This window comes from Zootoca vivipara, chromosome 2 (genome assembly GCF_963506605.1).
Source record: "Zootoca vivipara chromosome 2, rZooViv1.1, whole genome shotgun sequence".
NCBI classification, from domain to species: domain Eukaryota; kingdom Metazoa; phylum Chordata; class Lepidosauria; order Squamata; family Lacertidae; genus Zootoca; species Zootoca vivipara.
In genome coordinates, this window is record NC_083277.1 from 19,877,322 (window position 1) to 19,888,049 (window position 10,728).

The following is a 10,728-nucleotide window of genomic DNA, read 5'->3' on the forward strand; positions in this document are numbered from 1 at the left end:
CCCACGACACTCCGTCGGCACGGAAGGAGCCAGCAGCGCTCTCGCCGGCGTCCGTCGCCCCTGCGGCGCGGAAGGACCTGCGGGCCTCCCGCCGCCGCTCAGCTTTGGGCCATGCAGCCCACGACACTCCGTCGGCGCAGAAGGAGCCAGCAGCGCTCTCGCCGGCGTCCGTCGCCCCGGCGGCGCGGAAGGACCCGCGGGCCTCCCGCCGCCGCTCAGCCTCAGGACATGGAAACTGGCAGGGATGGGGGATGGGGGAGCGCTTTCCCTCCTCCGCATCCCTCCGTGTAACTCTACCTTGCCAGGCGAGCGCTTGCGCTCTAAAGGAACGCAACAAGGTATGGCTTATTTTCAGGGGGTGTCTTAGATTTCACAACTGCTTAAAAATCCTGCCCTGGCTTACTTTATGACTACGTATTAAAAAGGGGGAAACACGGTAAATGGGCCTTGGACCTGATTCAGCAGGCTTTTCTTATATTCTCTTCCCCACCCCTAATCTTTAGTGATTTCCATACCATTTAACAAAATTCAGTTCTGTTTCAATACAACGTTTTGACTTCGCGTCCTTACTTCCATGACGTTGTTTCTGTTCAAATCCTTTATCGGCCGCCTTAAATGTAATACTTATTTCTATAACCTATATCCTACATTACAATCCTTTTATCATTCTCATTCATAGAATCATAGAATCGTAAGTTGGAAGAGACCACAAGGGCCATCCAGTCCAACCCCCTGCCGAGCAGGAAACACCATCAAAGCATTCTTGACATATGCCTGTCAAGCCTCTGCTTAAAGACCTCCAAAGAAGGAGACTCCACCACACTCCTTGGTAGCAAATTCCACTGCCGAACAGCTCTTACTGTCAGGAAGTTCTTCCTAATGTTTAGGTGGAATCTTCTTTCTTGAAGTTTGAATCCATTGCTCCGTGTCCGCTTCTCTGGAGCAGCAGAAAACAACCTTTCTCCCTCCTCTATATGACATCCTTTTATATATTTGAACATGGCTATCATATCACCCCTTAACCTTCTCTTCTCCAGGCTAAACATACCCAGCTCCCTAAGCCGTTCCTCATAAGGCATCATTTCCAGGCCTTTGACCATTTTGGTTGTCCTCTTCTGGACACGTTCCAGCTTGTCAGTATCCTTCTTGAACTGTGGTGCCCAGAACTGGACACAGTACTCCAGGTGAGGTCTGACCAGAGCAGAATACAGTGGTACTATTACTTCCCTTGATCTAGATGCTATACTCCTATTGATGCAGCCCAGAATTGCATTGGCTTTTTTAGCTGCTGCATCACACTGCTGACTCATGTCAAGTTTGTGGTCTACCAAGACTCCTAGATCCTTTTCACATGTACTGCTCTCAAACCAGGTGTCTCCCATCCTGTATTTGTGCCTTTCATTCCTTTGCTTATATTTCAAGTCCTGCCTGCGATTTCCATTTGACTATTAGAGCTCTTCTCATATATTCCCAAGAACTGAGATGAGATCCATGGACTGATCCTGCGGCCAAGCTTTTTATGGAAGCTTTCTTTTCTCTTCCCCTAGATACCGAGCAACATTTGCTGCTTCGGAAGACTAAGCATTCCCAAGGGAGCTCTTCTACACATGTCTTGGAGGGGGGTACCTGGGTCCCCATCGCTCAAGCTGCCAGCACAGTAAGGCCCAGACTGCCACTCTTTCCCACCTCCTGCTATGGTTCAGATGCTGTTCTATGGGGTGGGGACTCATTGCATATTCTTTTCCCTGTTCTCCACAGGGAAATGGGATTCCGGAGGATGCCCTGCAGAGGGATTTGCAGTCAGGAGAGTGCACGAAGGTGAGAGTGGGGACGAGTGTCAGGAAGAGGGAGGGCATGCCTTTAGGAATTGGCACATGTTGGAAGGTGTCGAGCTGACTCCTCCAGAAGACCCGTTGAATGAGCACACATCATGATTTGCTTGCACAGAGGCTGTCCTGGATGCTTTAGCTGAGATTCCTGTGTGGCAGGTGGTTGGACTAGATCACCCTTGGGCTCCTTTCCAACTGTACAGTTCTATGATTCTGTGACCCTTCGGACCAGTGTGGTGTAGTGGTTAAGAGCGGTAGACTCCTAATCTGGGGAACCGGGTTCGCTTCCCCGCTCCTCCACATGCAGCTGCTGGGTGACCTTGGGCTAGTCACACTTCTCTGAAGCCTCTCAGCCCCACTCACCTCACAGAGTGTTTGTTGTGGGGGAGGAAGGGAAAGGAGAATGTTAGCCGCTTTGAGACTCCTTCGGGTAGTAATAAAGAGGGATATCAAATCCAAACTCCTCCTCCTCCTCCTCTTCTTCTCCTTCTCCTTCTCCTTCTCCTTGCAAGTATGTTCTGCAACATGTCATGGACTCCATCCTAGTGCATGTCGGGAACTGGCGTGGGGGAGGAACGATCCCCCAGGCATAACGCAGGAATGTTTCCAGTCTTCTCCCCAATTCCTTCATGACCCGAGCCTGGCTGTTGACATCGGGCACATGTTCCATAAATCTTGCAGAGTAAAAACACAGTGGAGTGAGGCAGAGGTTTGTGCACTAAGCTGCTTTATTGCTAAGAATTAAGCAGAACAAAAGAAAGCATGTCTCCTCTCGCTAAGAGAAGTCCGAATAAAACAACAACAACAAACGGAAACAGAATACAGCAACATCCGCTCCCGTGATTCCCAACAGTCATTGCTGGAATGTGTAAACACAGTCTTGTTGACTGTCTAACTGCACAGTGAGAGGACATAGAAACCTAACAGTGCATTCATGATGGATTTATAGTGCACCTTCCACAGAGCATTCCGCTTTATTGGCCGTTGTTTCTTTCCCAGTGTTATCCCATTATTGCCTCCAGGAGGGTCGCTCTTGCAATAGAGCGTAACAAAAATGGGACTCGCCCATGTCAGACATTTGTGGTATAAAAAAGTTACAGCAGAAAATCACAGGATGCGCACAGATTGGAAACCGTATGCCCGCCCTGAAACTTCTGCAGGCTCAAAAGAGTATTGAAAGCAGGATTGCACATAAATCACCATGAATGCATAATAATCAGGATGCCTGGAGGGGTCCTCTGTCTGGTCTTGATTAAGTATTTGTTCATATTTGGCTTGGGGGCGGTCTTATGACAGCAAGCATTCATTCAGATTGACATGTCTTCCCACGGGTCATTCGTTCACCGCCCACTTTTCAGTGCATCTCCACATCACTTTTCAAACCACAAAAAACCTGTTTGTTTGTTTTTTAAGTGGATTTGCAATTTGCAGCACAAGAGAGACAGAGTGCTTTAATCCACTCTTAAGTGTGCAAACTGAAATTTCCCAGCATGTGCTTGAAGCCCTCTCACAGAATGCCGAGAGTCTGGAGGCTTTTTGTAATTAGTTTTGCAATTTTCTTCTCCCATGATGGAGTCACTGGAAACATTGTTCTGCTACTCTTGTTAGTCATTGGCTAATGGCTAATTGCTCCAGCTGTATCATTCTTTTATAAAAACACCTTGTTCCTTCTAGGTATTTTAATGCATACTTTGGCACTCTTTAGAAATGTTTGGTTTGTGAGGTTATCTTAAACACACATTGGTTTAATGTTACAGGTAGGTAGCCGTGTTGGTCGATCGTAGTCATTGGTATGCATGCACACAAAAGCTCATATCAATGACAAACTTAGTTGGTCTCTAAGGTGCTACTGGAAGGAATTTTTTGTTTTTGTTTCAACTGGTTTAATGGTTGATCATATGACAAAGGCTTTGGGACGTGTACATAGTTTGGAACAGGGGTCCCCAAACTACGGCCCCCGGGCCGGATGCGGCCCAATCGGCCTTCCAATCCGGCCCGCGACGACTCCCGCCGCCCGCTGCCGCCGCCTGCTCTCACGGCGCGCGGCGCAGCGACGATCTAAAAAATCGGCAAAAAATCGCCGAAAATCCTTTGTGCGCATGCGTATGGGCCTCTCCCGACCCGGAAGAGGTCATTTCTGGTGCACTTCCGGGTCGGGGGAGGCCCATACGCATGCGCACAAGCAATTTTTGGCGATTTTTTCCCCGCCCGTGTGCGTGTGCGCATGCGCACGGGCGCGCACTCCCCCGCCCTCCGGCCCGCTGCGCGCGCACTCCCCTGCCCTCCGGCCCACCGCGCGGTCGGCGCGGCGGGTACCGGCCTGCCGCGCAGAAAGTCTGGGGACCCCTGGTTTGGAACATGGCTGCAGGTGTGCAGAAACCTGTTTACCATCTTATCTACATCAGGGACAGAGATTCCCTGGTTTTATACTGGTGCAGTAGCCGCTGAATCTTATGCCCACTTAGTTCACAACAGTGGGGAATTGCACTGCTACAAAAACAACCATAGAGGTGTGCTCTTAGCAGAGGGGCAGTCTTGCTTCAAGTAGCCTCTTGCTGAGAAAGGGGAACTCTGAAGGCATGGAACAAGCTGGCTGGCAGCCAACTCGATCCGCACCTTCAAGAGCTTCCAGGCAGAAGGGCAGTCCAGAGCTGTGCTGCCTCGCTGAGAAAAGAGACTTTTGGAAGGCACAGGTTGGGCTAGCTCAGGCATAGACAAACTCGGCTCTCCAGATGTTTTGGGACTACAACTCTCATGATCCCTAGCTAACAGGACCAGTGGTCAAGGATGATGGGAATTGTACTCCCAAAACATCTGGAGGACCGAGTTTGCCTATGCCTGGGCTAGCTCCTGCCAACCGACCCAGTCTGTGCCTTTCAAATCCTCAGTTGGGGAGGCTTTTACAGTCTGGGCATCTTCCCAGCCCGAGAAGAGGGAGGTTTGAAGGCCACACACCCCACAGTTCAGTAAAAGGTTGGGAGCTCCTGTAGTGTAGTAGCCAATAGATTTCCTCGCCTATTAACAGGCTCAGTAAGTGGCCTTGAGCTAGCCACAACTCCTTTTGCAGCATGGTGCAATAATGATGCAGTGCCTTGCAGAGGTTGCTGTAAGGATTACCGATGTGTGAAGTGCTTTAAATGCTCCAGACCTGGGGTGGCTAACCTGTGGCCCTCTGGCTGGACTACAACTCCCATCAACCCCAGCCAACATGGTCAAGGATGGTGGCAACTGTAGTTCAGCAACACCTGGAAGGCCACATGTATGACTTCCACACAAACCAATGAGGACACACTCCCAATAAACAGAGGTTGTTATATATAACCTCCCTGCAAACAAGGCAGAGCTTCCACTCGATAAAGAGCGGACGTTGTATATGACCTCCAAGACTTTGTGCAAACAAATTGGGATGAATGCTTAATAAACATTCATTTCCAGAAGTGGAAGTGGCCTAAGATAGTTGCCAGGCTAGCTGTGCGACTCTGTGTTCCCAGGCAAACAAGACCATGAGCCAGCTGTTCTTTTATCATTGTTTACAGGTGTGGAGTTCAGAGGATGGTGAGAACCACGAGCTCTGGGCCTGTTCACTGCAGAAGTGTGAGTGCACAAGGATATCTCCTTGGAGGAGAGTTGACCTTGAATACATACCTCCAAGGGCAACTGGGGAATAAAGGTTGCACAGGGATGGTTGGGTGGATTTTTAGACCATTTCTATACCATTTCATATCTAAAAATCTGTTTTAGTGGAGTACAGAAAGCTAACAACAACAACAACAACAATTTATTTATACCCCACCCACCTGGTTTTCCTAGCTACTCTACAGCAAATCTAAAACAGAATAAAAACATCAAGCATTAAAAACCTCCCAATATAGGGCTGCTGCCTTCAGATGACTTCTAAAAGTTGTGTGATTCTTTATCTCCTTGACATCTGAAGGGAGGGCATTCCACAGGGAGGGCGCCACCACTGAGAAGGCCCTCCCCTGCCTAGTTGCTAAAGCAACAGCTGTCACAAACATACACAACAAAACCATTAACACAAATTACTAACAGATGTAAACAGAGATCAATCCCTTCTCCTTCTGACACACCTTCCCACTCAATTCCTCTCTGTTTGCTGGCTCTGGCCCAGACCTCTACCTGGGCTGTTGCCCTGGGCTCAAACAAACTCCCCCCCCCAAAAAAAATTCACAACAAAGAGGGTTCCTGGAACCTGCTGGCAACATCCTAGACGCTTGCTCCAGGCTCGCTTTTTCAAGCAGGCATGAATCAGGACGCACCATGCAGAACCAGTTCCAGACCATATCAGCTTTGGTTGGGTGACTTTACCAGGAGCTTGCAAAAGATGACAACTGGGACACCTCTTCACTCACAGTTCTTTCTCTGCCCTCTGCCGCCCCCACCCTGCTCCTCTTCCAGCTGCTTGCATAGCTTGAAGAACACAGCCCCAGTTTGTGGGAGGTGGAGGAGGATGTAGTCATTGGATAGTCACTAAGCACAAAGTGCAAGTAGATAAATAGGTACCGCTCCGGCGGGAAGGCAAACGGCATTTCCGTGCGCTGCTCTGGTTCGCCAGAAGTGGCTTAGTCATGCTGGCTACACGACCCGGAAGCTGTACGCCGGCTCCCTCGGCCAGTAAAGCGAGATGACTGCCGCAACCCCAGAGTCGTCTGCGACTGGACCTAACGGTCAGGGATCCCTTTACCTTTAAACAAACCACACGACTAAGGGCTCATCCACACTTGTCCTGTGCCTTGAAAGCATGTGTCCAAATGATTTCCGCTCCTTTCCCAGGAAAAAACCCCGCTCTTTAGTACTAAATTGGAGCAAACATCAATCCAGTGAAAACCCGAATTGCTGTTTCCTCCGGCTGAACACTAAAGAGCGGCTTTCCCCAGGAGAAAGCAGCAGGGCAAGGAGAAGTATGTATAAGCACTCTCTCTCTTCAAGTCTGATAGGGTTGTTGACTTGGTCCCCAATTCCAGCGAGACAAGCACAGTATTTAAATAATACGTCTGGACTGGAGGCTGCATTCTTCAGTCTTAAAACTATTGGGGCTGGGGAAAATTGCCAGCCATTGAGTAGAGGGTGAAAGGGCCATGCATTGCAGGAATAGGAACCGAAGATCAGCCACTAATTCCCTCTCCCCTCCATGCTTTTCATGCAGATTCCCGAAGACGCTGGGCACTGGCCTGGATGATGGCTCTCCTGGGCACCTGCTCTATCCTGCTCGTGCTGCTGCTCAAGAAAGAAGAACTGAAAAGTACGAGGCAGACTTTCTGTGGCTCCCAATGCACTTTGCTTATGCCTTCTGATCTATCTCCTGTATTCCCCGCAGTCATCGCAGCTTCTGCTTTACCCGTTGTGATAATATGAGCCTGCCTTACCCCTCCAACAGGGATGGATGGATCTTTTATCAGTTCTTCTCCAGCTCCTTGTTTTTCTAGTATTCATTTCCATGCACCATATTTCCACATCACAGAAATTCACCAGCGTTCCCTGTGCATTTCTCCTACCGCACACATATTTGTATGCAGTCTGGCCTAAAATATGTAGGATTGCAAGCCCTACTAGAATGCACCGCAAAATTCAAAGAAGCGTGAGTTTCGAAGGATAGCTATGTTCTGGTTCTCATGCGAACAGAGCCAAATTTCTTTCCCATCCCCGATTTCTCCAACCTTCTAAGGCTGTGCTTTCTTCAGCACTTCCCCAGCTGCCTTGCGATCAGCTGGGGGGAGAGCGCCCTCTTCTGACCCCTCCCGTAGCGTAGCCATGTCATTTACAGGAGGAAAGCATTCAAAAGCGTTATACTCTAAGGCAGGCATCCCCAAACTGCGGCCCTCCAGATGTTTTGGCCTACAACTCCCATGATCCCTGGCTAACAGGACCAGTGGTTGGAGAAGATGGGAATTGTAGTCCAAAACATCTGGAGGGCCGAAGTTTGGGGATGCCTGCTCTAAGGGCTGTTTTATGCATTCTTACAGATTAAATTGCTACCAGTTTATGTAGCCACTTCACTCCGTTCCTTTCGATGGGGTGTCATCATGACTCAGAGTTGCCTTCTAGCCGGGCGTTTTCTTTTCATGCATGCCTGTCCTCTTGATTGAAAAGCTCTCTCTGACACCCCTCTCCGCCCCCCCCCCACAGGATGGTACAGGATCCTGAAAGACGATTACAGTTCTGGAGGTAAGACAACAAAGGGTCTCGTAGCATGTAAAGACTAGCAAATATAGTTTGGCGTCAGCTTTCATGGACTAGAGTCCACTCCATCAGATGCACAAAGTGTTATTCTCAGCTGGTGTATCATGGGCGTACCCAGGATCAAAACTAGGGGGGGGCAAGGGGAGGGGCCAAGGCACGGAAGGGGAGGGGCCACAAAGTGGGCGGGAACGACGAACTCGCGCTCCGCCGGGCTGTGCCCCTCCCTAGAAGCAGGGCTGGTGGGCGGAGGCGGAGCCCAGCCCAGCGGAGCGCGAGTTCAGCGTTCCCGCCTGCCGCGCCGCGCTCTCTGGTTCCCTGCCACGCTTGGCCTTGCCAGAGGGCGCGACGGGGAGCTGGAGGGAGGGCGCAGCGCGGCGGGTGGGAACGGCGAACTCGCGCTCCGCCGGGCTGTGCCCCTCCCTAGAAGCAGGGCTGGTGGGCGGATGCAGAGCCCAGCCCAGCGGAGCGCGAGTTCGGCGTTCCCGCCCACCGCGCCACGCTCCCTGGTTCCCCGCCGCGCTTGGCCTTGCCTGAGGGCGCGCCGGGGAGCTGGAGGGAGGGTGCGGCGCGGCGCAGCGGGAATGGCGAACTCGCGCTCCGCCGGGCTGTGCTCCGCCTCTGCCCACCAGCCCTGCTTCTAGAGTAGGGCAGCTGCCCTAACTTGCCCCGTGGTGGGTACGCCCTTGTGGTGTATACACACATGGGTAGAGAAGGAAAGAAACAATAGTTCAAAGTGGTGTTGAACGGCAATTAAATGCGAAAAGTGTGGCCTGCAACAATTCACCTAGAGCTGTTATGTTTGCAAAGTCAGCCCAGAGCAGTGATAAGTGGCTGCGCAATTTACTAAGTAAATTAATATTTGTAGTGGGAACAGGAGAGCATTGTCTCTGTCCAAACATCGATAGAATGCCAGGAAGGCGCATGGTAGGAGCCAGAGAGAGGAGAGTCCCGAGGGCCATAGGTAAGAGTCCTGGAGGGCCGCATTCTCCCAATAGAAAAAGAGAGCGTTTGACGATTGCTTGAGGGTTAGGATGAGAAGTTCGGCCTTGGACATACTGAGCTTTGGAATGGTAAAGTGTGCAAGTGGCTGATCATTATCTACAGAACACCAAGCCGTGGACAAACGCCCTCTCTCTTTCTTCTCTGCCAGGAGCGCTTCGGGGACGGCACATCCTCGTTCTCTACTCTCCTGACCACACTGGCTTTGAGCGCCTGGTGGGCACCCTGGCTGGCGCACTGGCCCGGCTGCAGCTGACTGTATCCCTGGAGCTGTGGAGCCGCGGGGAGCTGAGATCCCTGGGGCCCATGCAGTGGCTCCATGCTCAGCGGCACCGGGTCCTGCAAGAAGGCGGAGCCGTGGTGCTGCTTTTTTCCCGTGGGGCCAGAGCTGCTTGCTCGGAGTGGCTGGGTTGGGAGCAGAAAGACAGGCTGCCGGCCGCCAAGCCTGACAGCACTTTCTTGGCCTCCCTGAACTGCATCCTGCCAGACTTCCTGGCTGGTAAATCCAGGGACCGGTATATGGTTGCCTGCTTTGAGGAGCTCTTCCCTGCAGACGAGATCCCTGCGCTTTTCCGTTCGGGGCCTGTCTACTCTCTGCCATCGCAGCTCTTCAACTTCCTGCTAGCGCTGGCTGGACCCGGTGTGGGCCAGCAGAAGAGGAACAGCCTAAGGAGGCATGCGGTGTTGATCAGCAAGAGTCTGGAGGACGCGGTGCGGGACTGCCGGGGAAAGGAGCCAAGCTGGCGCTATCCACCATTGTTGCCTCCCCAGTCTGACAACACACAGCTGACGGGGACCAGCATTCGCCCTTCCGTAGAGTCCTGAGAGGAAAAGCTTTCAGAAGATGGCTGCGTTGGGGCCCCTGTGTGGTTCCAGGAAGTTAAGCGGAGTGCATGGAGATGAAGGCTCCGTGCTGGGACTTTGGACAAGCAGCCCAGGTGATCCATCACTGGCCAGCCTCCTCCCAGTAGCTGTGATGGCACAGGATAGCTGGACCATGTGAACGGATGCATTTGGGCACAGCAGTGAAGTGGATAGGTGTATCCCTGTGTGTTTATTAGCTGTGTGTGTATTCGCTTGTTTGGAAAGATCCTGACATTTTGCTACCAAGTGTGCAACTACTGAATATTTATCGTGCTTGCAGTTGCAAGAACGGAGGAATCCCATCTACACGGGCAGGGAGCAGTATACCATCAAGTACCTTATACAAAGGCAACCAACATGGGTGCCTATTGCTTTCATGCTCTGGTTAGGAACCCATAGAGTAGGGGAAGCTGGGAGCCTCCAGATGTTGCTGGACTCTTAACTCCCCAGTGTTCTTTGGGGCTCAAAATACTAAGGTTGCATACACTCTGCGTGTGCCCCAAGAATCCCGGGAACCTTAGTATACCCGTCATGGTGCTACAGTTGTTCCCAGCACCTTTAAGCTACACTTACCAGGATTAATTTCTCAGGGGTGGGGGAATATGCTTTCAATGTATGGTGTGCACGAAGTCACGGATTTTGTCAGTAAACTCTTCTCCCCGCACGCCGGCCACGGATATCCCCTCCGTTTGTCAGACATTTTACGCTTGAGGTTAGACGGAGGATGGGATCTGGTCTCGTCCAGGACCGCCTGAGATCTGCTTTGGAGAAACAACAACTGGGCCACGCTGCGCAGCTCCACCTTCCCTTGCTTGTTGCTTGCTTGCTGCTACTGCTG

General features: G+C 51.5%; 1 protein-coding gene across 2 annotated transcripts in view; it reads left to right on the forward strand.

The window, feature by feature from the left end:
• The window catches only part of IL17RC (interleukin 17 receptor C), a 35,277-nt gene extending 24,723 nt beyond the window's left edge, over positions 1-10,554 (forward strand). For both annotated transcript variants that reach the window (XM_035106875.2, XM_035106877.2), the window contains 6 exons: positions 1,548-1,657; positions 1,759-1,818; positions 5,366-5,423; positions 6,994-7,089; positions 7,974-8,012; positions 9,178-10,554. In XM_035106875.2, coding sequence (XP_034962766.2) covers positions 1,548-1,657; positions 1,759-1,818; positions 5,366-5,423; positions 6,994-7,089; positions 7,974-8,012; positions 9,178-9,851 — 1,037 coding nt within the window. In that variant the 3' untranslated portion in view covers positions 9,852-10,554. The remainder of the gene's footprint in view (positions 1-1,547; positions 1,658-1,758; positions 1,819-5,365; positions 5,424-6,993; positions 7,090-7,973; positions 8,013-9,177) is intronic.
• The last annotated feature ends 174 nt before the right edge of the window (positions 10,555-10,728 follow it).